The sequence below is a fragment of the Bombus vosnesenskii genome, unplaced genomic scaffold (assembly GCF_011952255.1).
Source record: "Bombus vosnesenskii isolate JDL3184/JDL3185 unplaced genomic scaffold, Bvos_JDL3184-5_v1.1 scf7180000016263, whole genome shotgun sequence".
Taxonomy (NCBI): domain Eukaryota; kingdom Metazoa; phylum Arthropoda; class Insecta; order Hymenoptera; family Apidae; genus Bombus; species Bombus vosnesenskii.
Genome location: NW_022884332.1, coordinates 2,213,823 through 2,241,284, shown reverse-complemented (window position 1 = coordinate 2,241,284; position 27,462 = coordinate 2,213,823). Strand labels below are relative to the sequence as shown.

At 37.5% G+C, this 27,462-nt stretch overlaps 2 protein-coding genes across 5 annotated transcripts in view; one reads left to right on the top strand and one right to left on the bottom strand.

Annotated features, from left to right (window-relative positions):
• The window catches only part of LOC117242036 (titin), a 130,552-nt gene that overhangs the window by 58,171 nt on the left and 44,919 nt on the right, over positions 1–27,462 (top strand). Inside the window, 14 exon segments of the mRNA XM_033508366.1 lie at positions 6,508–13,455; positions 14,050–14,822; positions 15,445–15,904; positions 16,702–16,802; positions 16,891–16,988; positions 17,403–17,623; positions 18,343–18,417; positions 20,496–20,600; positions 21,074–21,262; positions 21,512–21,722; positions 21,810–21,879; positions 22,194–23,081; positions 23,479–23,545; positions 24,046–24,099. Coding sequence (XP_033364257.1) covers positions 6,508–13,455; positions 14,050–14,822; positions 15,445–15,904; positions 16,702–16,802; positions 16,891–16,988; positions 17,403–17,623; positions 18,343–18,417; positions 20,496–20,600; positions 21,074–21,262; positions 21,512–21,722; positions 21,810–21,879; positions 22,194–23,081; positions 23,479–23,545; positions 24,046–24,099 — 10,260 coding nt within the window.
• Positions 1,413–26,274, bottom strand: LOC117242040. 4 transcript variants are annotated; one of them, XR_004495169.1, is made up of 5 exons: positions 25,775–26,250; positions 16,717–16,806; positions 6,369–6,463; positions 2,002–2,747; positions 1,413–1,608 (listed from the first exon to the last, which is right to left on the bottom strand). XR_004495169.1 is itself a non-coding variant. In XM_033508375.1 (5 exons), exons 2-5 carry the CDS (start codon positions 16,732–16,734, stop codon positions 2,412–2,414), a joined length of 342 nt encoding a protein of 113 aa, XP_033364266.1. In that variant the 5' UTR covers positions 16,735–16,806; positions 25,775–25,822; the 3' UTR covers positions 1,413–2,411. The 4 variants fall into 4 exon arrangements, 1 of the variants encoding a protein (XP_033364266.1); XM_033508375.1 differs by having other exon boundaries at positions 1,413–2,453; positions 2,561–2,747; positions 25,775–25,822; XR_004495168.1 differs by lacking the exon at positions 16,717–16,806 and having other exon boundaries at positions 1,413–2,747; positions 6,394–6,463; positions 25,775–26,274.

The following is a 27,462-nucleotide window of genomic DNA, read 5'->3' as shown; positions in this document are numbered from 1 at the left end:
ACGAAGCTTCAGCTTCTCGTTCGCCTGACAACGACCTTGAATCGGCGACCACCTGAAGCATCAAGAAGACAACTGCCAACGGCTAGTCTACACGGGACGCGGAGAAAAAGAGCGCGCGCTGATTCATCGATGCGTGCGCGTTCGGCTCTTCTTTTCCGTGGCCTCACACCTCTTCGCGTTCACGCTGCCCCCAGCTGCCATTTCTCGTCGGTTCGTCGACGGTTGTCCGCCGTGCCAGGCTTTAAAGGAGGGAGACGAAGCCTGACTATTTCGGCCAACCCAGCTGCCCTGGTGATTCAGCCCCGCTAGAAATAATACGGGGGAGCGAGCGCGTGTCAGCGCACTCTGGAAGGCGGGAAGGAATTATTTCTGGTAAATTCGCGGCGCTCGTGGCCCGATCGCGTATACGAGGGAGGTCCAAACCCGATGCAACCGAGAGAAACGTCTCGATTCCTCTTGCTCGTCGAGGGAAGCGGAGAGACGGACGTTGGGACATCGTGACGAAGCGGCCAACCGTCTGCTCGCTCCAACTGGCTTCGATTTAAGTGGAATTCCACTTGCTGCAATCTTTCGATGCTCTCTAGTTGAATTATGTTTGTTGTTGTAGTTGGTGAACTGCGAATGTTTTAAAGGAACCAGCCCTGAATAGAATTTAACGGAATTAAAGCAACGAGATTTAGAGAAAGAATCTTATCTTCTGTATATTATAAATACTTTATTTCAGATATTTTCTATACTTTTGTATATTATGTTGTTTTCTGTACATTTTTTGTATTTCAATGAACGCCAAACCAGTGAATATTCGCAGTTTAGTAATTACAGTATCGATCGTAAAGTCTCATTGATCTGTAGAAATCTGTTCGTTTCTGGATTTTTATTGGATCTTCTTTTAAAGGAAGAATATACAGTTTTAAGATAGTTCAATTCTGATCTTATTTTGTAATGTTACAACGACTGATTGTAAAATCTCATTGATCGATAGGAGTTTGTTGAGTTTCGAATTTGTATCTAATCTTCTTGGTTTTGTTTGAGAGGAATATCAAATAAAATTTCTTTGTATTATCGTAGCCATCGACTGTGAAATTTTGTTAATTTATATAGATGTTTTCAATTTTGAGCTCACGCTCGATCTTCATTTGTTTTATACGAGAAACATGAGAATGTTTAAGACTGTTTAACTTCGATTTTCCGTCGTATTATTCTAATCGCTGATCGATAAGAATCTGTTCGGTTTTAAACTTGTGTTAAAGCGATCAAACTCTTGTATATGTGAGAGATAACGTGAGATAAATTCGAATTAAACAAAAAATGATGTATAAGAGCGAGAGGCCGAATGAAGAGAAAAAAGAAGAAGATACGAAACGGATGAATTAGCGTGTGCGAGGGAAAGAAGAAGGTCAGGGACAACCACGTCTCGCTAAACGTTGATTTTATTTTTATTTTTGTACATGACCACTCCAATCGTCCGTGATTCATCGAATAAATTTTGTGTGTCATCCATTAGATCCTAGTGTGTATCACTGTATCCGTTCTCACATGTATCCGAGAAACGAGACTCGCCACGATAAACAACGCTTTGTCTTGTTCACCACAGGTGAATCATCACCGCTAAAAAAGAAAAGAAGAATCATACTGATCGTTATCTCGTACGAACATGGTACGTGAGTCTCGTATCTCGAAAAAAATATATGAATCACTAAAACTAGCAAGAAATGTATTTGTAATCGTCCAACAATAGAAACGAAACTCATATTTATACCGAATAAATGATTAATTACGTTCGATAATAAATCAAACTGAACATAAAAAGAATATATCAACGATTCACTGTAACGACCACCGAAGAAAAACGTAAAAACTATATATTTCCACCGACGAGTCTGTCACTTCGATCAAGCACCACAAAGATTGTATTATAACCAACCACACGAATTTTATTCAAATTTTCGCACCAACGCTCACCGAGAATTTATCTTTCAAAAAATATATATATCACACTACCTTCGCGACGTTCAACTTCGATAAAAGATCACACGTGTCCAGTTCAATCGCGGCTGCACTTCCATCGAACTAGCATTCGACATTGTCGCAAAAACAAAGCGATGCAGTCCGATCGAAGGCAGCCAACTGTCAAACACCACGTTGGTCAGCGATTAATCACGAAACTGGTCAGAAAATATCACCGTTACGCGTACCGTTCGAAGCACCGCTTAAATATCACTTGAATATCACTTAAATGTCACTTGATGTCCCTGCCAAGAGAAATTGACGAAGCGTGGAAACGGAGATTGCCGTAGCAGAATAAGATCCAGAGAAAGACGTTTCGTTCTGGCCAGCTTCATCGTCTCCGGCTTCCAGTGGATGACTATTAAGGCTAGACTAAGCTTGGGGTAGAGATGTGCGTAGTGGCGTCAGACACGAGTTTCCCCACCACGATTCGTCGGCGTCCGACACTGAAAGTATTCGGTGCATGCATCACCGTTGCCCCCTCTACGACGGGTCGCGTTCGGGATTTTCATTTTGAGTGGGAAACTGTGCGTGCGACCGCCGCCTCCGTTACCTCCTTCTCTAGAATAATGACCCGCCGCCAGGTTATTAGCGAGCTTAGAACGCTAGACGGGGCTTCCGCGTTGCAACTCCTCCGCGCGACGTCCACGTCTACCGCAGGAAGTCGTCGAAGCGATGAACACGATATTTGGTTAAGACGTTGAAGAAAATTTATCGAGTCTTCTCTTCGAGATAGGAATCTTTAAGCAGAAATTTTAGAGAGTCGTGGAGTGTCGCAGCGATTGACGATTGAGGATTTTGAAATGACGAGGAAATTGGGGTTGGGATTGAGACGATGATGGATCGGCGAATTTCGAGGCGATGCTTGGGAATTTAAGATGAAAAATTTGTCAAAGGAGAGTGGAATTTTGAATATTAATAGCTTCGAGGAAATTATGAAGAGATGATCGAACCGTCGACGATAATTGAGAATTTTGAAACGACGAAGAGATCGACATTGCGATTGAATTGTCGATCGGAGGAATTTTGAAACGATGGTCGGTGAATTTGAGATGCAAAATTTATCGGCGAGGAAGGATTTTTTGATACTTCAGAGGAAATCGTTGCGGGATTGCAAATGTTGGGACTGTTGGTCGGAGGATTTTCAAAATGATAGAATTCTCGGTAATTAAAGAGGAATTTTGAACCGATGAGATTTGTTAGAAACTATTAAGAGAAAGGATTAGAAAATTCTTTCTGAAGAATTTTTTAGAGAATCGTCGATGTCGAGATTATTAGTCGGAGAAACTTTGAAATGATAATCAACAGATTCGAGATAGAAAATTCGTAGGTAAAGACCACGATTTGTTACTTTTGAAAAAAATTTGTCAAGAAATTGAAATACTTGATCCTATCAATTTTAAATCGATAGACTAAGAATTTGAGATAAGAAATTCGTTGACGTAATGAGGAGATTTTTTAATAGTCTGAAGGAAGTCGTCAGAGAATTGCAAATATTAAAACTATCGATAGTAATCAGGAATTTTTGAATAATTCTGACCGACGTTAGGCTGCTTAATCTTGTACCTGTGTCATAAACGTTTGACACATAATAATTCGCTATAGATTTGCTTCATGCTTTTGACTTATTGAACTTTAGACTTACATTGTCTGCATCTCATACAAAGTTTATTTGAATCTTCTTTTTCCATTTTATTCTGCGAAGTGTTCATAAGGAATCTCTTCAAATCAAATTTATATTTATTTAAAATAAAACGATTGCAATAATTGATACAAACGAGTTTAAAATGAAAGCCGCTATAAAAAAGGGAATTTTTAATTTGTTAACGAATTTTTAATTTGTTACTAAGACTTGAGACGTGTCATTTATCATTGCAATTACAAATTTGATGGAACAGAAAAATTTATTAATAGAACATATTAAAGAAATAATAATATACAAATACGAATAACGCTGTAATAAAAAAAACATAAATTAATTAATAATACGCATTCATACTATGGCTTTTACCTTTGTAAATTTATAACTATTTGTACGATCACTTTCCCAAATATTATTTTATTCGATATCGTTTATTCTAAACGATCGGTTAAACTGCAGTCACATCTGTCACGTTTATTATGATTAATTTCTTCGACAAAAGAACCTATCTTCGTTTCTGTCTTATTCCAATTATTCACTTCACGGGTGAGTCCACGATTAACAGAATCGACTTAAAAATATATCTGAAAAAAACAGTGAAACGGCGAAAAAGTTTCATTTGGAATCTGGATAGTCGATGACGAATCATCTGTTTCATGTCGTGTTTAAAAATAAACTCACGCGAAGTTTAAAGACGAGCGTGTTGCACGCTTTCGTTGATATTACGCTAAAATCCCCCGCTGAGAATGAAAAAGAAATCAAAAGTAAGCAACGTCTGCAGAAGGCGTTTTAACACTCGAGAAATCATTTAATCCTTTTCTCCGAGAAATAACGACCGCATAATTTAACATCTTAATTTTGTACTTAAAAAAAAAAAAATGAGGGAAGAGGAAAACAAAAAAAAAAGACGATTTTCGTAAGAAAACAATCTCGGCAATTTTTTAATAAAATTTATTGAACTATGATGTTAAAGAAACTACGATGTCGTAAATTGTTTCTCGCGTTACGTAAAGAAACCTTGTGTTTACACATTCGAAATGGAAGATCGAGGAATCGGCTGTGATTTATTTTTAAAATAAATCCTGCTTCATCGCGATTATTATTTCACGTCCGAATATTAACAATCCGAATAACTTTGGTTTCCGAAGGACGATCCACTGGCGATCTGCCTTGATTTCTCTTTTGCGAGGTCGACTTGGCCCAACTCCACCGGTCGTCCATCCAAAATTGCGAAACATAAATTTTCAAGTGCATTTACACGCGTTCGAATCCTCGGATGAATATCTATAAAACCACCGGATATTGTCGTGAACGTTTCACGGTATGATTAATTAGACAGGCCATTTATCGTGTTTTGTAAGCAACTCAAATATCGTCACGTATTGTTTATATAATTGCCATGTAACGAAATATTTATGTTTGTTTACTGCTGAAACATTGTTCGTTTCTTGATTTCCCACGATCAGACACAATATAAAATCTCTCTCTCTCTCTCTCTGTTCATCATTTGCTATAGTCACGAGTAATTATTAAAAATATCTTCGGTTAGGATTGTGTTGTTTTGGCATGTTACTGCCCTGACACACCGCAAATGACGGCACAAATGTTCCTAATATCGAGACACAACGAGAGATCAGATACCGAGGATAAATTACTTTGGACTGTTTTAACTTACGCATTGTGTTTCATTTGATCTTGGACGTCTTTGAACTTCGTAGAGTATCGAAGATATTTTAACACTTGTCAGTACGAATTAGAGAACTTTATTCCACGTGTGACACATGTCGCGTTTAGATATACGTATAATATATATATAATTATTATTTTATTTTTACTATTTGAAATTACATTCTTGTGCACGGATATCGAAACACATACTTATGGATAGATTTAAGAAGATGAATTTTTAATTTCTTAACGCACATTGTATATGTCTTTCCAATTTACTTTTGAAACCACGAATTGTTTAATTTCAATATAATAATATATTTGTAACGTGAAAAGATTAAAAGGAATATTTTAAGGTTGAACAATTTTTATGGCATCGCGATTTTTCGAATCTTTAATTTTATCGCCAGAAGGGCGATCTTAGCGTGTTACGAAAAAGAACTGAACTGATCTATAAAAAATTCATCAGGAGGGAAGTCATTTTTATTTTAGAGTGTAATTAGAAATTAAAGCGAAAAGTCTGCATCATGTGAAAAATCCTTACTCATTATAATAGGATTCCATTTATCTGAGCTTTGTTTACGTGTTATTTAAATGTGAATGCCTATTTTTGAAATGAAAAATTCTAACTATGTTTGAGAATCACAAGAAGTCTAATTATTAAAGTAGAAGTTTGAAAAGTTACAATAGAATAACTTTATTTTCATATAGGAAAAGAGTTTTTCAACTATTTTTATTAATTATTATTTTAAATAAAAATGAAATTCTTATTATTGTTTTCCAATGATTTTCACAAGAGACCATCCCAAAATCTTCCCTTAATCGCCATTTTGACAATAAATATTCCACCGTATTTAAAAACCTTTATTTCTAGTAGTATTTCTAGAAGCATTCGACCCTGAACTGACTCAGATAAATAGAATTTCATTCTACTGATGTCAAACACCTACTAAACAACAGTAACAATAGCAATGGAATACAAACATAAATTATTCTGCAGCTACCCAAGTACTATCATAGTTGAGCATGCACTAATATCGTTACTACTCACCTAAAACATACATCATCCCACGTACCAGTTGCCAGCTTGTTTTTAGCATGATTCGGAGCTTCCTTCCGTGTGAGCGATGATTCAACGATGTCATCCTGAAACGAGATTTAAAATTACTCTGGCACGTGTACCATTGTAGAGAGAAAAGGAGCGTATTACGAAGTTCCTGCAGAAACGGGACCAGGCGCGAAAACCGGCGTGAAACCATCGATAGGTCTTGGTACGGGCAAGGACATTGTCCTTGAACCGTTACCCTTAGACGAGAATGGATTGCCACTTGAAATACCTTTACAACCAGGGGATGAATCGTTACCTTGGAGAAAGGGGCGAGTTCATCATCGACCTCGACTTGGCGACGTGACGCCATGGCGAAAAGAGAAACCGAAATCTCGTGACACATCTTTGGACAAATTACAAGGGACAGAGTCCCAAGTTAAGCCTTGGACCGAAGAAGCTATAGTATTAAAGAAAACTCCACAGATACCTCGCGAAACACCGAAAGAAAAATTAGAGGAAGTTGAATTAAAACCAGCGAAAATCGAGAAAAAAGAAATTAGAAGAGCTAGCCTGGAAGCTGTTGACTTGAAACATGTTACGAAAGAAGTAACGAAAGATGTGAGAACTGAAGAGAAGATTGCTCGACTGGAAGAGACTACAGCAGAGACTTACGTGGAAGAAGAGGACTCTAGATTTATTAAAACCACGAAGAAAGTGGACGAAACTGTTCAAAAGAGAAAGGAAGAGACTAAACCTTGGACCGAAGAGAAGGTTACATTGAAGAAAGCGAAACCTGACAGGAAAGAGATTCCTAGAGAGACTATAGAACCTGTGGAACTGAAACCTTCGCGGATCGTTAAGAAGGATATTGAGAAACCTAGTTTGGAAAAAGTAGATCTGAAACCTGTTCCCACAACTGTGACTGAGAAAGTTACTGAAGAAATTATTTCGAAAACTGATTATCTTGAACAAGAAGATACGTCCATGTTGGACGTGTCCAAAACCGAAGAGGTCAGAAAAATAAAGAAGGAGAAGATTGAAGAGAAGGTAGAACAGGCAAAGCCATGGACAGAAGAAAAGATCACCTTGAAGAAATCTAAACCTATAAGGAAAGAAGTTGAGAAAGAAACTATAGAGACTGTGGAACTGAAACCATCCAAGGTGGAGAAACTTCCGATTCGAAAGCCGAGTGTGGAGAAGGTGGACTTGAAGCCTATTCCAACGACAGTGACTGAGAAAGTCACTGAGAAAATCACTGAAAAGACTGAATACCTTGAACAGGAAGACACTTCTTTATTGGACGTATCAAAGACTGAAGAACTGAAGAAATTGAGGAAAGAGAAGATAGAAGAGAAGCCAGAAGGGCCTAAACCTTGGACCGAAGAGAAAGTGACGTTGAAGAAAGCGAAACCTGTGAAGAAAGAGGTTGAAAAGGAAACTATAGAAACGGTAGAGTTGAAACCATCAAAGATTATAAAATCTGCGGTACGAAAAGAAAGTCTGGAAACAGTGGATCTTAAATCAGTCACGAAAGAAATCACAGAGAAGACAGTGAAAGAAGTCGTACACAAAACTGATTACGTAGAACAGGAAGACACGACGTTGCTTGATGTTACCAAAGACACTCGAGTGAAGAAACTCAGAAAAGAGTCGATTTCAACGGAGAAGGTTGAGCAACTTAAACCTTGGACTGATGAGAAGATAACTTTGAAGAGAACTAAACCTGACAAGAAAGAAATACCCAAAGAACAAATAGAGACAGTAGAATTAAAACCATCCAGACCAGAAAAGGGAGAAATTGAGAAACCAAGTCTTGAAGCAGTGGATTTGAAACCAATTCCCAAGAAGGAAGTAAAAGAAGTATCTAAAAAGCCTGAAAGAAAAGACGTGTTCACTGAAGAGGAAGACACGACCCTTCTTCAAGTCTCCAAAGACACAGAAACTACGGTCAAAGTTGATAAACAGGTCAAGAAGATAGAAGAAGTTGAAAAGAAACCGGAAACTAAACCTTGGACTGAGGAGAAAATAACTTTGAAGAAGACTAAAGTTGAGCAAAGAGAAATTCGTAGAGAAAGTCTGGAAGAAGTCACGCTAAAACCGACGAAAACGGAGAAGAGAGAAATTAAGAAGGAAACTTTAGACAAAGTAGATTTGCAGAAGGTGACAGATAAGACACAATTCATCGAAGAAGAAGATACAAAGCTATTAAAGATCGACAAAGAAGAAAAAGTTGAGGAAGAGAAGACAGAAAAAGTAAAAACTTGGAGAAAAGAAAGGAAACCAAAAGAAAAAGCACCATACCAGGAAGAAGAAGATAAAACGATCTTGGATGTGAAGAAAGATATCGAGTCTGAGGAAAAACTGAAAGAAGTGCCAGTTCCTTGGGCCAGAGGTAAAAAGAAACCTACAGAAAAGATTCCTTATCACGAAGAAGAGGATACTACTCTTCTCGACGTCAAAAAGACTGAAAAGACGACTGAAAAACAGGCAAAAGAAGAAGTGCCGGTGCCATGGATACGAGGGAAGAAGCCGAAGGAAGAGAAGCCGGAAGTTCCGCAAAAAGTTCAGCCTGAAGAAGAAGTGCCTGTTCCATGGGTACGAGGAAAGAAGCTGAAGGAAGAGAAGCCGGACGTTCTGCAGAAAGTTCAGCCTGAAGAAGAAGTACCTGTTCCATGGATACGAGGAAAGAAACAGAAGGAAGAGAAGCCAGAAATTCCGCAAAAACTTCATCCAGAAGTTCAACCTGAAGAGAAACCAGAGGAAGAAAAAGAGAAACTGGAAAAGGTTCCATGGCTTCGAGATAAGAAGGTTCCACGGAAGATACCGGAAAGGAAAGAAGAACAGGTTGAAGATATTAGATCAGTTGTATTGAAACCTACCAGACGTGAACGTGTACCAGAAGAACAGGAGAAACCGGAAGAAGTGAAGCTGAAGCCTGTCAAACGCATTCCAATTGAAGAAGAAAAGAAGGAAGAAGTGCAACTGAAACCCATTCCGAAACGAAAGCCAGAAGAAAAGCCGAAAGAAGAGATCAAATTGAAGCCATTCCAAAAACCGAAACCCGAAGAGGAGGAACGAGAGAAACCAGACCTGAAACCACTTGAAAAACTTGAACCTGACGCCCCAAAAGAAGAGGAAGTGCAGGTAAAACCGATCAAACCGAAAGAAGAAGAAATAAAAGAAATTGAAGAAACGACATGGCATAGAAAAGCGAAGCCCAAGAAACCGGTAGTTTCTGAAGAAAAAGACGTTGCGAAGGAAATAAAAGAGGCCGAAACTGAAGACTTTACAGCTGTTGTATTAAAACCCACGAGAAAAGAGAGGAAGCCAGAAGAAAAGGTAGAAACAGAGGAAGTAACTTTGAAACCGATTCAGAAAATCCCCAAAGAGAAAGAAACACCTGAAGAAATAACGCTCAAACCAATGGAGAAGCCTAAAGCAGTGGAGAATGGAGAAGTTTTGGGAAAGAAGGCTGAATTGCAATGGCAACCTGGAAAGAAACCAGCTAAAAAGATAGTAGCAGAGGAGGAGAAACCAGAAGAATTGACATTGAAACCTGTCAAGCAACTTCCTAAGGAAGAAGTGGAGAAGGAAGAAGTTACTTTGAAACCAATTAAGAAAGAGAAACCAGAAGAAGAAAAACCAGAAGTTACGTTAAAACCTGTTAGGCGCCTTCCCAAGCAAGAGGAGGAAAAACCGGAAGAAGTGACATTAAAACCTGTCAAGCGTCTTCCCAAGGAAGAAGTGGAGAAAGAAGAAGTTACTCTGAAACCAATTAAGAAAGAGAAACCAGAGGAGGAAAAACCAGAAGTTAAATTGAAACCTATTAGGCGACTTCCCAAGCAAGAGGAGGAAAAACCGGAAGAAGTGACGTTGAAACCTGTCAAGCGTCTTCCCAAGGAAGAAGTGGAGAAGGAAGAAGTTACTCTGAAACCAATTAAGAAAGAGAAACCAGAGGAGGAAAAACCAGAAGTTAAATTGAAACCTATTAGGCGACTTCCTAAGCAAGAGGAGGAAAAACCGGAAGAAGTGACGTTGAAACCTGTCAAGCGTCTTCCCAAGGAAGAAGTGGAGAGGGAAGAAGTTACTCTGAAACCAATTCAAAAAGAGAAACCGGAAGAAGAAAAACCAGAAGTTACGTTAAAACCTGTTAGGCGCCTTCCCAAGCAAGAGGAGGAAAAACCGGAAGAAGTGACATTGAAACCTGTCAAGCGTCTTCCCAAGGAAGAAGTGGAGAAGGAAGAAGTTATTCTGAAACCAATTAAGAAAGAGAAACCAGAGGAAGAAAAACCTGAAGTTAAATTGAAACCTGTTAGGCGACTTCCCAAGCAAGAAGAGGAAAAACCGGAAGAAGTGACATTGAAACCTGCCAAGCATCTTCCCAAGGAAGAAGTGGAGAAGGAAGAAGTTACTCTGAAACCAATTAAGAAAGAGAAACCAGAGGAGGAAAAACCTGAAGTTAAATTGAAAGCTGTCAAGCATTTGAAGAAACCAGAAGAAGAAAAACCTGAAGAGATAACATTGAAGCCAGTTAAACGTCTTCCTAAGGAAGAGGTGGAGAAGGAAGAAGTTACTCTGAAACCAATTAAGAAAGAGAAACCAGAGGAGGAAAAACCAGAAGTTAAATTGAAACCTGTTAGGCGTCTTCCCAAGCAAGAGGAGGAAAAACCGGAAGAAGTGATGTTGAAACCTGTCAAGCGTCTTCCCAAGGAAGAAGTGGAGAAGGAAGAAGTTACTCTAAAACCAATTCAGAAAGAGAAACCAGAAGAAGAAAAACCAGAAGTTACGTTAAAACCTGTTAGGCGCCTCCCCAAACAAGAGGAGGAAAAGCCGGAAGAAGTGACATTGAAACCTGTCAAGCGTCTTCCCAAGGAAGAAGTGGAGAAGGAAGAAGTTACTTTAAAACCAATTAAGAAGGAGAAACCTGAAGAAGAAAAACCAGAAGTTACGTTAAAACCTGTTAAGCGACTTCCCAAGGAAGTAGAGGAGAAGCCAGAAGAAGTGACATTGAAACCTGTCAAGCGTCTTCCTAAGGAAGAGGTGGAGAAGGAAGAAGTTACTTTGAAACCAATTAAGAAGGAGAAACCTGAAGAAGAAAAACCAGAAGTTACATTAAAACCTGTTAAGCGACTTCCCAAGGAAATAGAGGAGAAGCCAGAAGAAGTGACATTGAAACCTGTCAAGCGTCTTCCCAAGGAAGAAGTAGAGAAGGAAGAAGTTACTTTAAAACCAATTAAGAAGGAGAAACCTGAAGAAGAAAAACCAGAAGTTACGTTAAAACCTGTTAAGCGACTTCCCAAGGAAGTAGAGGAGAAGCCAGAAGAAGTGACATTGAAACCTGTCAAGCGTCTTCCTAAGGAAGAGGTGGAGAAGGAAGAAGTTACTTTGAAACCAATTAAGAAGGAGAAACCTGAAGAAGAAAAACCAGAAGTTACATTAAAACCTGTTAAGCGACTTCCCAAGGAAATAGAGGAGAAGCCAGAAGAAGTGACATTGAAACCTGTCAAGCGTCTTCCCAAGGAAGAAGTAGAGAAGGAAGAAGTTACTTTAAAACCAATTAAGAAGGAGAAACCTGAAGAAGAAAAACCAGAAGTTACGTTAAAACCTGTTAAGCGACTTCCCAAGGAAGTAGAGGAGAAGCCAGAAGAAGTGACATTGAAACCTGTCAAGCGTCTTCCTAAGGAAGAGGCGGAAAAGGAAGAAGTTACTCTGAAACCAATTAAGAAAGAGAAACCTGAAGAAGAAAAGCCAGAAGTTAAGCTGAAACCAGGCAAACCTATCGAGAAACCAGAAGAGGAGAAACCGGAGGAAGTGAAATTAAAACCGGTTCCGAAGCCAGTCCCTGAAAAAGTCGAAGAGAAACCTAAAGAAGAGGAAAAACCTGAATCCATATTACCATGGCGCGTTGGCAAAAAGGCGAAGAAGGTCGTCGATTTCCGAGAAGAAGTCACAGTCGTACCGATCGATCAAGAGAAAGTGGTCTCGGAGGAAACAACGGTCGTGGAACAGAAAGTGGAAGCTAAAGAGATGGCCCAAGTGGTGGTTAAAGAGATCCAAGAACATAAACCTGTAGAAGCGCCCGTAATTCCCTGGAGGGCACCGAAGAAAGAAATGGTGAAAGAAGTCGTCGAAGAAAAAGTCGAAATTGTAGAGATCAAACCTGAAGTGGTACACAAAGAAGATACAGTAATCGAAGAGATTGTTGAAACAGAAGTCTCTAGGATAAAGAAACGACGTCCAAAGAAACCGGAAGAAGAGAAGGAAGTAGTCGAATTGAAACCAGTCGAGAAACACGAAGAATTCATTGAAAAAGTAGAGGAAGTAGTTCTTAAACCAGTCAAGAAAGAAAAGGTAGAAGTAGTAGAAGAGAAAGATGAGGTTCGTCTTAGACCAATACCCAAGAAGCCACAGGAAAAGGAAGTACCCGAAGAGGTAACTCTGAAACCTATCAAAAAGGAGAAACCCGAAGAGAAACCTAAGGAAGAAAAAATACCAGAATTGAAACCAGTGAAATTAGAGAAACCAAAAGAGATAGAAGAGAAGGAAGAAACAGTGGCTAAAATACCATGGAGGAAACCTAAAAAGAAACCAGAAGAGGTACCTGTACCTGTTCCTATAGAAAAGGCAGAAGTGATCGATGAAACTGTTACCGTAGAAGAGGTTAGAGTGGAGGAAAAAGTAAAAGATGTGGTCACGAAAGATGTAGTCGAGGTCGAAACAAAGATCAAAGAAGAAAAAGTGGAGGATCGTAAGAGCAGACGCAAGCAGCGTACGCAAGTAGAAATATCCATCACGGACAAAGACAAAAAGATCGCTCCGAGGTTCATTCAGAAGCTACAACCCGTTATCGCGCAACCAGAAACAACCGCAGAATTCACATGTACAGTGTTCGGCAGTCCATTCCCCGAAATTACCTGGTACAGAAACGAGCAGGAGCTTCACGCCAGTGAGAAGTATATAATGACCATCTACGAAACGACAGCCTCGTTGGAGATAACTAAGGTGAAAGAAGAGGATGCCGGCATGTATTCTTGCAGAGCGTCAAATCCCGCTGGAGTAGCCACGTCCACCGTGAATCTCGTGATATTCGGTACTAGATCTGTGTGTTGTGACGTCTGTGTGATCGTTTTCCTTCAATTTTTTATGGCTTATGGAATTAACGAGTTTTTACAAATGGCTTACGACTCTATGGATTTATGAAATTTCTTGGCAAACGTGTGAACGATGCTTTCTACCTGTGTTTCTTTGTTGTTACTGTGTGTTTTTCTTATTTCTATAGGGTAATGTAGATACACTTAATTGAAAGGGAAGCAATTTTTTATAAATCACATATAACCTATAAGAATATATATACAAATTTTTAAAAGTTTGTATTTTATGTTTCAGAAATTTTACTGTTTGCTTTTTTATTTAATTTTAGCGATCGGCAAGCCTGTTCGCTTTGCGTTCAAAAAAAAGCCGTTATTTTTATTAATAATTATTCTTGAATATTTCAATTATTAATGAAAATAATGATAATTATAATTATATACATCCGAGTATTTTAACGAAATTAAAATTCTATGCTCGTTGCGTACAATCTACGCTATTATGCAGATGTGTTTTGCATGAAGTTTTACAGTATCGTCGCGTGATCGTTCCACTTTACAATTACCATAAACTCATACGACGTTCTATTTCACAGAAAAAGAGGAAGAAGGCGTAGCGCCACACTTCGCAACACCTATTAAGCCTCTCATGGTGGAAGAGCACAAACCAGCTCTACTTGAATGTGTGGTCACTGGAACACCGGTGCCGGAAGTAAAATGGTATCGCGGAGAGCAAGAACTGAAACCTCAAAAGGGTAGAGAAATCACCTTCAATCCTGAAACCGGTGAAGCAAAATTGCACATATTGGAGCCAATGAAAGAGGACGAGACGATTTATCGCGTTCGAGCTGTGAATAAATTCGGTCGAGCCGAATGCAGAGCTAATTTGGTGATCGGTACCGCGGTGAGGGTCACTAAACCGGAAGTTCTAAGAGCACCAAAGATTACCAGGCCTTTACCAGCCTTGGTAGCCGAACTTGGAAAACCTCTAACTTTGTCAGCCGATTTCGAGAGCAAACCAACGCCAAAAGTGAAATGGTTCCGCAATGGAACTGAAATTGTCCCATCTGACAAACGGGTGATAAATATTTATGAAACTACCACTGAATTATATATTCCTGAGGTGACGAAGAAAGATGGCGGGAAATACGAGGTTAGAGTACAAAATCCTGTTGGAGAGGCGAGAAGTTCGGGCTCTGTTACGGTGAAAGAACGCGAGGACAAGACAGACGAAGTGAAAGCTCCGAGGTTTATCGAGCCGCTACAACCACAGATTGTCGCCGAAGGAGAGGTCGTGATCATGGAAACACGTGTTGAATCCTATCCGACAGCCTCCTTCCAGTGGTTCCACGAAACTCGTCCTCTGGAGGTACTTCAGCTTTCTACTTTCGTATTTATCCATTTTCCTGTTTCTCCTTATATTTTTTTCTGCGTTTGTATTTTTTAACATTTACACACTTGTTTCTCTGCTTATATTTTCAAATTCATTTTCCACATCCTTTGACTTCTCTTCGAGGCTTTCGTATCATTCTGAGAATCTTAGTAACAGCTAACTACATCTCTCATTAAATAACGAGACACTTGTACCAAAAATTCAGAATACATACGCTGGAAACTACTTATCTATAACGAAAATTCTAAAAAATTACAAATAGACGATGATTTCTATCAAGAATTCCAAACGTTTGCACTTAAAGTTAAGACAAGAGCGTTTGAAAATCACAAATAAAAGACAATTTGCATTTGGAATCCTCAGAAAAATGTTTGCATCGAAAATCGAACAGAAACCATTAAAAGTCAGCGAATAAAGGACAATTTGCATTTAGAATTCTAAAATATCCTCGTCAAAAGTTAATCATAGGAGAAACCCTAGAACATGGCAAATAATAAACAATTTGTGTTTAAAGATTTAAAATATCTACACTGGAAATTAACAATACCAGAGACTCTTGAGAATTACGAAGATAATAATTTGTGAATTTCTATTGCAGTCCACGCCACAGGTAAGGATTGTGACGCAAGAGAACAGATCGATCCTCATGATCAAGGAGATCAAGCCCGAGTTCGCGGGCACGTACACCTGTCGCGCCGAAAACGTTGGCGGATCAGTCACCTGTACGGCGACGATAAATGTGTTGGAGACACCGTGGGAAGAAACCGTTGAGCTTGTTTCACCGACGTTTGTTAAAAGATTGTCACCGGTCAGGGTCATGGACGGTGAAAGCGCAAACCTGACGTGCATCGTCCATGGGAAACCTACGCCTAAAGTGGAATGGTACCACGACAACAAACCTATCAAAGAGGGCAAAGAGATTACTATTATACAAGACACGGAAGGTGTGTGCAGTTTGGCCATAACCGAAGTATTCCCTGAAGATGCCGGAGAATACACTTGTCGTGCCGTGAATCCTGTTGGCGAGGCCGTTTGCATGACGTCGCTTATCGTGGAAGGTAATGAATTTTATCGTGTATTTAATTATTGTTGTTTGTAAATAATAATAGAGATGATTAAATTCGAGATGATAAATAAGATTTTGAGAAAATTTAGGGGAAATTTATGAGACAGTTTTGTACAGACAAATTAATACGTAGAAATATAAACTTAATGGTAATACTAAAAGTGACAATTTGAAAGAATTTGATAATAGTTTATGTGTCGAATAATAAAATTATGGCTGAGGAGCTTTTATTATACAGGATGGTTGGTAACTGGTGGTACAGGCGGAAAGGGGGTGATTCTACGCGAAAAAAGAAGTCGAAAATATAAAATAAAAATTTTTCGTTTGAGACTTTGTTTTCGAGAAAATCGACTTTGAATTTTCGCTCAGTACGCGTGCGGTACGTTATAACGGATCTCACTGTAGATCGTTGTCTCGATGGAAAAATTAAAAAAAAAATTTTTATTCTATATTTTCCATTTCTTTTTTCGCATAGAATCACCCCCTTTCCGCTTGTACCACCAGTTACCAACCACCCTGTATATTGAATTGTTATGGTTGAACAAATGGCATTTATTTAAATTTGGTACGGAACGTGTGGTGAGAAAATTTTGCACAGCAGATTGTAAAATAATATCAAATATAATGATATAAAAAGAAATAATATAAATTAATAAAAATAATACTATTTAAGTTTGATATTAAAGATAGTATTACAAGAATATGAAAAATCAAGATGAAATGTTTTATGAAATGTACATTTTAGAAAACTATAATCTGATTTTTATAATAATATTTTTCCCCTCACAGCATACGAGTACGTACCAGATTCGGAGATCGCATCCTCGATCGTTGCGACGTCTCTTACTACAGGGCAGAGTGGTTCGGAAGAGGATCTCTTATCTCCCAAGGTACCTACAGAAAAATTACCTTGCATAAATTTCGATTTTTCTATAAATACGTACAATTTTTCAATTTAATTCTTTTTTTTTTTTTTAGGAAACTCCCTTGTTCGACACGGACACAGAGGAATCTGCGCCGGAGATAATAAAGAAACTTCCTCAGTTAATTCCTACCAAAGTCGGAGAGTTAACCAGGTAAAAAGATGATGTTGCAAACATTTAGGAAAACTTTCACGCGTATGCGAACCCGTGGAAGATAATCAAATGAAAATCAAAGAAATCCAGCTATATTTTACGCTATATCTATTGGGTTGGCAACTAAATGATTACGGATTTTATCATTAGATAGTAATAACAAAAACCGCAATCACTTAGTTAACAACCCAATAAGTAGAATGTTACTTTCGAGTCAGACAAAGCTGATTCTTTCGACTAAACACTAATGGCTAATTTAATTTATCTAATATATCTAATATGTGTATATTATAACGTATAATATATCTAATAATTATACTAATACCATCGATAATTTCTTATGGATAAAGCTGAGAATTTTATTAAATCAAATCTAGCTATTTTCAATTTTTATTGTGTTCTACTTTTTCATAGACTGGAAGTGAAGGTCAAGGGAAAACCGAAACCAGAAGGAAAATGGTACAAGCAAGGCCAGGAGATCATGCCGTCCGAAGAATTCCAAATCGAGGAATTCGACGATGGCACGTCGATACTGACGATAGCCGAAACATATCCCGACGACACGGGTGAGATTGTGTTCGAAGTACACAATCCACTCGGCGTATCGACCACGATGACGTACCTGTCTGTAGAAGGTAACGATTCGTTCATCCCGAACGAAGAAGCAATTTTCGAAAGTTGTAGAAGCTTCGCTAATCTGCTTGATACGAGTTCTTTTCAGCTACGCTCTTCTTCGATTGGATTCAACAGCGAAAATCTCCCAATGCTCTCCCTGTATCTCCCTCATAAATATTATGTCTCAAAACTCACACTGAACACGCACATCCTATCACTTTTATACACTTTTTTTATATTCTTTCATTTAGCGTTCTGCCAGCTACTCGGACCCTTTGAGTTCCATCCATTGGCTCTCGAATTTTTATGTGAAAATGATCATGAGATTCCTAATTTGGTATTAATCCGCAGATTAATTTGAACAACTCTTGTAGCGAAATTTCCTAATTTTATGATTGCAGAGAAGAAAAAAATACTAAAATAAAAAATGTCTAAATCACCAAATCTTTTAAACTTCTAAATGTCTAAATTGTCAAATCTCTAAATTTCTAAATGTCGAAATTTTCAAACTTCTGAAAATTACAAATTGCAACACGTGCTTTCCAAAATTCTCGCGTTCAGATTTTCCCATTAAAAAGGTTGCAAACAATTTCACGAAATGATTCGAAAGCCAAGAAGCGGAAAAGAATGCTTTGATCTAAAATGCAAAGGCTTAAAAAGAATTATCACGTCGCTTGGAAGATGGGACTGAAAGGGTCGAAGATGCGAATACATCGCTAATAATCCCTCGATTCCTTAGGAATCCTCGGAACAAAGGAGTACAGGAAACCATCATGGGTGGCCGAAATGGAGGAGATGCAAGAAGCTCTGAGAGGTAAGAGTCGTCGGTCACAGACGATCGATTGCATGCTGAGTGAAGCAGAGTGCAGCTTTTCGACGGATAGCCTGGACGATCGCGCCATTAGGGACGAAGGTTCTCAAAGAGATAGCTCGACGATGATCAGCGAATTCTCTTCCACAAGAACTCTAATGAACATCGACGACGAAGGTAAGAGGTGTTTCGAGGAGGAAGATTCTTCTCAGAAAGGATTCTTCTTGTCCAGAAGATTCTCCGACTCCACAGAGATCGAACAAGAGATTACTAGTACAAAATATTCTTGGGAGATGAATATTACTCAGAGAGGAACGATTTTGGATCAAAATATCGAAAATAGCTGTGAATCTAAATCTAATGACAAATACGAGATTAGATACGAACAAAAAAGTATGGATAAAAAGATGAAAGGTGAAAGGTTAAGTAAAGTGGTGAAGAAAAAGAAATCGGAGAGTTTGGAGGAGAAAACCGTGACGAAAAGGAGCGCGGAGACGAAATCGCTTTCGACCACTGTTTCAATGAAAAGTAGACGAGATGGAAGTAGCACGAGTAAATCTTCTAATATGCAGAAGGTGAAATTGTCGAAGCCTTTGACGTTGGAAAAGTCGACCTCGCCAATAAGGGGAACGATCGTGACGACCGTGAAAGCTAGATCTCCGTCTCCGGTCCGAGCAAAGTGTTCAAAGATCAACGAATCCACGTCGAGCGAGAAACTGAGGAAAGCAACAGGTAAATCGAACTCTCCTTCGCCTACGAGATTGGAAAAATCAAAAGCAATGAAATCCGCCGATAAATTAGTTGCGGTAAAACTGGGCAAAAGTGTTAAATTGAAAGAAGAGACTCATACTTTTGATACGACTAGTAATAACGAAACAATAAATAAAACCACGCCGAATATCGATAAGATATCGGTAGAGAAAGACGAGTCTAAAATGGAGTCATTAAGAACGCAAAGGAAAAAGAAGATCGTATTGGACTTCGACGAGTTTCCACCCCCGAGAACTGAGAAAAGGAGCCACGTTCACTCTGAACATTTGAACGTTCCAGAAACTGGCGTCTATCTGTCGCCTATCGAGGAGAACAGCGAAGCTTCGACCGGAAGTGGGCAAAATAAATTCGCTACCGAGCATTATGGCGCTGGAAAGATGATGGAAACTACGTTGGAATATGACCACGCGAGGAAATATCATACTTATCCGAAATCTAGAATTCCAGTAGCAAGATGGTCGAAAGAACGTCGTTTTGGCAACTTGATGATGGATCCAAAGATGTACCCTTTGGAACCGAGAGAAATTGATTTGGAAGCTTTTCAACAATTGCATACAGCAGATAGTCAAGAAGAGTTGCAAGAATTTTTGTTGTTGGAGAGTCAATGCAGTGGAAACCTTGGATTAGCTGGAAACATGTCGACGTCCGAGGTTTCATGCAGTGAACATCACAGTGAGGATGAAAGAGGCACCATGTCAGGTATTCTTGTTGATCGAATTACTAACAATATAGCTACAGGCTGATTTACGTAACAATTGAAACAAGTCAATAGTCCATTTTTGACTAAAGTTAGAAGAAAAAACTCGAGGAAAAAGATGAATCATTTCAAGAGATTTTTTGAGAAGACATACATTTTTTTGCACAGATACAATCATTTGTATAAAAAAATTCTACATAAAAATATATTAAGATAACACAGTCCGAAATTGATCAGTTTAAAACTTGAAAGTTAAAAAATGTTTTACCTTTAATATCGAAACTTTAATATCTTCTTTTTCTTCTAATATTTTCCTTGAATGTTAATCAACGAAGAGATATGACTCGTTTGAGTTGCACGAATCGCCTTGTATAATAAGATTAATTATTTCTTATGCTTTTCATAAAATTGTTGTTTCGCATGGATTTTCTTTGTGTACGAGTGTTTTGTCCTTTTCTCGTTCGGCTAACCAGATTACTGACATCGGGGTCACGCTAGTCGCACAATCACCAATCAAGAGATCAGGTAAACTGTTTATTACAGATTTTTGTTTTATAGACTTTTCTCTTTTTCTCATTGGATAGTTATCAGAATTTACGTGTCCTGGTTTTAGCCACGCAATCTGTACCACGATTCATCCAAGAGATAACCGACGTTTATGCGAGGGAAGGTGAAACCGCGGTGTTTGAATGCGTATACTCTGGCAATCCTGCTCCAGGTATTTTACAACTTTTAATAATCATCACAAATAATTACTATATGAGCCATGCAGAAGATTATAATCAAGGGCAATCTGTTTTTGAAACAGGAAATACCAGTTGCTTTGATACTAAAATTGAGAAATTTTTAAAAAACAGAGTTGATCAATTTGAGTTCTGAATAGCTCGTATACCAATACGAGGAAATATGTTTAAAAAAAACATATGAAATTGCAATCGTTCAATTGTTGTTAGATTTTACATGCTCATATCAGACCAGTTCACAAATTGTACGAATCATTTAAAATTAAAACGTTACTATTAAGATTGAAGAGAATTTCGTAAGATAATGGCAAATACATTGTAAAGTGGAATAAATTAAAATTAGCTATTTTTTAATGTTATTGTTGCAGCCAAAAATAAATATAAATTTACAAACTGATTCGATAGAATGTTAATTATAAATTCGATTTCATTATTTTTTCATTTTTAGACGTTGTATGGTACAAGAATGACAAGTTGGTCTCCAATACCCAGAACGTGAAAGTTCGTATCTCCGATGAAGAGAAAAAGACATCGCTAACGATTAAACACGCGACCGAAGAAGACGATGCTACTTATGTGTGCAAAGCTACCAGTGAGATAGGTTTGGCAACGACGAAAGCTAAACTACGCGTAACAGGTACCATTTCTTTTTTAATCTACCAGACTATATATATATATGTTATTCACGTTTAAACATTAAAAACTTGTACGTCATTTAAATAATATTGTGAGAAAATTGAAGGAAAATTTATAAGGAATTTTAAAAGAGGTAGTGCATGAAAATATAAAGTTAATGATAATTTTATACCGTTAATTAAAAATTAACTATATTAAAATTTATATATAATTAATTGAAAGTGGAATATCGTACGAATTCTTCCTTCAGATGTAACGGGTAAGACAACATTCTTTGACGAAGAAGAGGTGGTCGAAGAACAGGTGACTGAAGTCAAACCTAAGGAGAAACCGAAAAAGAAGAAGCCAGAGTTGAAGAAGGCTAAAGAGACGAAAGAGAAGGTGAAGACTGAACGTGTGAAGATAGACAAGAAGGAAGTGCGCAAAGAGAAGCTGGTTCCTAAAGAACAGCCAGAGGAAAAGTCAGTAGAATTAGTAGTTAAATATGTATTAATAATAAACGTTTTATATATGAAGAGATATAATTATAATGGAAATTTTACGTTTAGGAAAATTGTCGACGTTGAAGAGACTCAGGTACTCGAAACGACAGAGATTATTGAAGAACAACCAACAGAGGTAAATACAACAATTAAATATATCTACAATTACCTTAGATGGTATAGAAAATTTTTAAACAATTTACGCCTAATGGAATTGTACTTAAATTTCAATAATTTAACAAGTACAATCTTAATTTAGATAAAAAAGATCTGAAAGCTATAATCCAAGATATACCAAATAACAAATATATTAAATGCATTATATCACTATAAATAATATTAACAGCTACCATTAATTATTGTGCTCCATAGTCAACTAAAATGTTAGTAAAGGATAAATTTGCGTTCAATTAATGCTCATAGATTAAAGGTTAACATTCCATTTCATAGATATCACGAGCAAAGAAAGTGGTGCCGATCCAAGAGCCGCTAGTGACGGAAGCAACCGCGTCGCTGAAGAAGATCGACGATCAGAAGGCGCGCGAAATGGTACCAAAGCCTGAGGAACGTGCGAAACGGGTGGTGGAGGAGCGCGAAGGTGTAGTGGTCGTCTCAGAAGTGGCCACGGAAGACATAGCGCAAGATTTCACAGTGGAATCGGTGGTCGATCGCGCTAAAATCACGTCGGAAACCTTGCAAACCGTCTCTGTGTCAGAGGTGCACACTGAAGCTGGTGTCCAAGAGACGAAACGAATCGAGGCCAAACAACGAAAAGCAAAGAAAACAGTGGTAACCGAAGAAGAAATATTCGAAGAGAAGCCCAGAGAAGTAATCACGGAGGAAAAACCGAAAAAGAAGAAGAAAGACAAGATAAAGGTGAAAGAAGAAGTGACCATCGAGGAAATCGTAGAAAGACAAAGAGAGAATATCGCGAGAGAGGTGGAGGAAATTATGGAGATGCTTCACGCGAAAGAATTTGGACCTGGCGAAGCTCCTCTTCGAGAATTGGCTACTATTGGCTTCTTGGTGCGCCAAGGTGTCTCCGTGAACGAGATAAACGAGAGTCTGTACAGGACGGACAATTTCCCTGCGTTGAAAACTCCCGAGGCTCAGAATGCGCTGGTTCAATTAGTGGAACGAGAAGGTCATGGTCCATTGATCACGCAGGTTCTGACGGAAGAAACGACCACCGACGAAAGTGTAGTGGCCGCTACCGTTGGCTTCCGTGCTTTTATGAGGATGATCGAGCTGCAACACGTTACCGTGGAGGAAGTGCTCACGCACTTTGCTCCTGAGGACTTCCGGCCGCGTGCTTGGGAGGTTACAGAAGCTACGGAAGTAAGGATTGATTTTCTACTTCTTTCTAGCCCTGCTACGTGCTTCGAATTATTTTTGATCCAATCGTATTTGTCTGTTTTAAAAAACTTATTGAAATTATTTTCGAATCTGATTTGTGGTATTCAATTTCGAGTTTCAATCTTGAGTCGTAGTATTTTCTTAAATTCGAGGGTTGGAGCAAGGTTAGAAATATGAAGTAGAATGATCAAAAAGTCGAGTTTTCTTTTCATAGGAATTCTTTATCTTTTGCTTCAATTTTTAGTTACTATCTATTTGTATTATGTTATCGATATATCTGCTATATATCATAGGTTTTCTAAAAGACAACTTATATACGATTATTGTGAGATTTATATAAAATTCGAACTGGAAACATACTAAGAATAATTCTTCACAGGTTGAAACGGAGGGACGAGTTACGGAACGAGTAGATATGATCCACAAAATGGAGGTCCATTTCATGGGTAAGTGGAGAATACGGTGTGAGGTTTGAAATATGAAAAAAAGAGACATAAAAATATTCATATACCACGAACAATGCAATGTTACAAAACGATGTTGCAGATCGTCTTTTTCTACTTAATACATTAAACATCTTACGTTTTGGTGTGTGCTTGCGTGGCTGCCTATACACTTTACGAGTGTACATTTTTCTTACGTTTTTAATATTTGTATATAGTCCGCGGCTTCACGACTACATATATACATAAGCTCGAGTAAGCATGCGTTTTATTCAATTTTTTTTCTTTTTGTATATAATTCAATAACAAAAAGATTTCCTTCGTCACACGTTTTTTGTACGTCATGTATTGTACATTTCAAGTATCAAATAAAAGTGATTCTTTTGCCATGTGCCATAATATCCCTGTGTGTTTTTCTTTTTTCTTCGAGTGTTTTGCTCTTCGTACTGATCTCCTTCTCCCAGAGTTCCCACGAAAGAAACGAATGGATTTTCTGATTGCAGAGAGGAGGGACGAAAGAAAAGCCGTCCGCGCGCAGGATATTCGTGACATAAAAGGTTTGAAGCAACGAGTTCTCAGTGCATGGGATATACATTCGTACAATTCGCCATTCGACTCACGAATGGACAGCATCATTAATATTATTTACTTCTCATTTCTTCGACGCAAAGATTTCAGTGTCCGGACAGTCGACACCACATCGACATTCCAATTCTACTTTTTTCAATTCTTTATCGTACTTTTCTTAAATCTTAAACAGTCCTCAGTAGTTCCTTGCAGAGTTAATTTTCTAAGCCTGAGTTTACATTTATTTTTATGTTTCTATTTCACTTCAAGTATGTCGAATATGGTCAATGAAGAAGATGTAGGATTTCTAAAGACAATTTTATCTGTAGTAGAATCTTAATCTTCAACTAGTATTATTGGATCATAGGTGACCATTACACGATAGATTATTCATTTTTAATTTATATTATTACATACAACATTAGATTAATTTTTAGGTAATTGTTTAATTCAATCAACTAACGAATGATTTTTTATTACTGTACGTAATATTAATTTAATATGTAATTCTAATTGAATTAATTTAATATCTCAATGTTACATAATACGATGAATGCAAAATCTCTATCGTATAAGATAGGAAACATAATTTAAAAATGGAATTGTCCGAAATTAACTTCGTTACGAGTCATCTACGATCCATTGACACTAGTTGGGAATTAATTAAATCAAAGGAATGTGGCAATTCTGAACGGATACCAAATTCTTCATGAAACATTCTGCTACAAGCTTGAAGATCATCTTAATTACTAAATAAAAGATTCATCTCAAATTTAAAGCTCACTTGCGCTGACTAATAGAATCGATACCACGTATCGTAGACCAAAAGATATTGAAAGAAAAGAAAGCACGTGCGTGATCAATCATACGATACGGTCTTTACGTAATGATTATATTTTATTATTCTTTCAGATGCATGAAGCTTTACTTGATCGAATAATAGCAGTAAAATTGTTCTGCTTATGCCGCTATGCTTTCCACGCGCCGTATCCCTTCATTATTCTATTCTCCCTATTCCCTTAAATATAGTCACCTAAATTAGTATATCAATCTTTGACCCGCTTCACCAAACCACGTCCACCACCAAAAGCTTCTCGTTTTGAGCTTCGCTCTGCTAATCGCAGTTTCGATGTAAGTAAAATTTGATTTACGCTTCAATTCGTGTATTTCATTTGTATTTGGTAACGGATCCATCGTTTCCACCACATTTTTCTGTTTAACGTTTCATTTATGTTCTTTTTCATGCCTTGTTATATCATCTGAGAAACTGCGAAATAAATTATCACAAGATCATTGAAGTCGATAGATATTCGATTTCAATGAATCGAGTATTACATTTTCAATGAAAATTGTATGGTATACGATGCTTTGAATATTATCCAATCACCGCAGATATTAAATTTCAGTGTATTGGAAATTTAGAGAAATAATAATTTTCATGTCTATATATATTTCATAGTTTCTACATCAATAGACTGTATTATATTATTCGTTTGTAAATAGATATTTACTGGTAGCAGTATATATTTGCAACGTTAGTTAGAATGCAATTGGCTGTTTTTACTTGTTACTGTTACACATTCAAGTTACACACTCACATGAATCTTTCTGTATAACAACGTTGTCCCACATACAAAATGATTAGCGATTAGACAAAAGATTTACCTTCTATGCCTTTTTATTTTCTTTTTAATTTCTCCACTTTATTTTATTTTCGGCAGCAAGCACGATGTGTAACAGACAAGCGTCTCTTGTAGTTCTCTTTCTTTTTTTCTTTTGTGTTAATGTTGGTTTGACTTCTGGCCGGCCTATACTATCTCTTTCCACTGCCACTACACGAAATTTACACACGCATCACTTGTTATTAAACAACGCATGAGCACAGGTGCCTGCGAAGCAGCACTACCCATCGCACACTACTCTTAGATACCGCAACAAACATTCCAGAGACATCGTAATTCCAACCAGTGAAACAATATTCCATTCTGTACCGTTTTAAGAAACTTTACAAAAAGACACTGTGTCGATCGAGTAGTTTCCATCGCGAACATTATTTACCTGCCCGACGGTGTACTGTTTGTGACCCATTCAGGATGACACACTTTGCAATAGAATAATTATCTAGTAATTATATATAATGTGTTTACGCTGTTAGTTGCCAGCGATTTTTTAATATTTTTTTAGTATTTTTAGACGTTTTTAGTATTTTTGGAAGTAATATGATAGTCCTAATACATTTTCGAAACATGAATGTTTGTATATGTTTCTATCCATTGAGATATAAATATATAGACATAACTTTCTTATATTTTATGAACACGGTTGTCGAAACGATAATTTATTGCAATATATAATTCGCAATCCGATAAAGTATAAGATCACGTAAGCAAAAAAAATTAAATAACATTCTTTAATTCGTATATTTTGGTGATACTAAATAGCAGCGTAGGTAGGTTTTTAAGCTCGTTTCAAAATATCTTACTCATTCTAATGTAAATAAATTATAGTTATCAGTGTAAATATATTCATAGTTTCCTCGTTACGAAATGCCATGGCATAATTTACAAAATCTATTCAAGGCATTGTATAAAGAGATAAAGAAACTTCCACCTCTTCTATTTTTGTTATAAATTTACGAAGAATGCGTAGTTAACCGATAATATTTTTATAATATTACAAATGTCATAATTTATTATATTATACTTGAGATTGATAACTCATACATTTGTAGTAAGTATTCTCTACTACCTCAATGTTTCATCTTATTTGAACCCATTTGTTGTAAATATTAAAAGTACCTCTAAAAAATTTGAAAATATTCCATCGAAATAGACAAAATCGAGAAAACTTCTATCGTTCCTTTGTACCTCTGATATTTTAACATTCTCGTCCTGAAAGGGTCAACGTTTCGTATTCTCGCTAAGAGCACAATGAAATAAAACTATACGATACCTTTGGAAGCCGCGTAGAGTAAAATAGAATACGCTGTTCACACACTATCCGCTATATTCCAATTTTTCTTATTTTTTCCTTTTCTTTTACTTTCTCTTTCTATTATTTTCTTTTGATTTATTTTCTCTTACCTTCACACAAATTCCGTGCACTATACGTATGTAGGTTTTGTCTCACTCCTGTATCGTATTGAAGCACGTTGTCTGAGCAAGCAGCATCCGCATATTCTATGGTTCGTCGCATGAAGTCTGCAAAACAGTAAAACAAACAAATGTAAAAAAAATTACGAGAATGAAATTTTGTCGCCTAACTCGGGAAAGTGAGAGCGTGCGAACGAACGAACTGAGCGAAAGGCTTAACGTGAGAGAAAGACCGAACATGTCCGCGTTTATGATTGACAC

Bases quoted from the DNA above. Each gene is read 5' to 3' on its own strand.
- LOC117242040 (XM_033508375.1), bottom strand. The intron at 2,748-6,368 runs GTGAGTAGTAAC...TTCTGCTTAAAG, and splicing joins TGGGATGATGTATGTTTTAG to ATTCCTATCTCGAAGAGAAG. The intron at 2,454-2,560 runs GTAACGGAGGCG...GAATACTTTCAG, and splicing joins TCATTATTCTAGAGAAGGAG to TGTCGGACGCCGACGAATCG.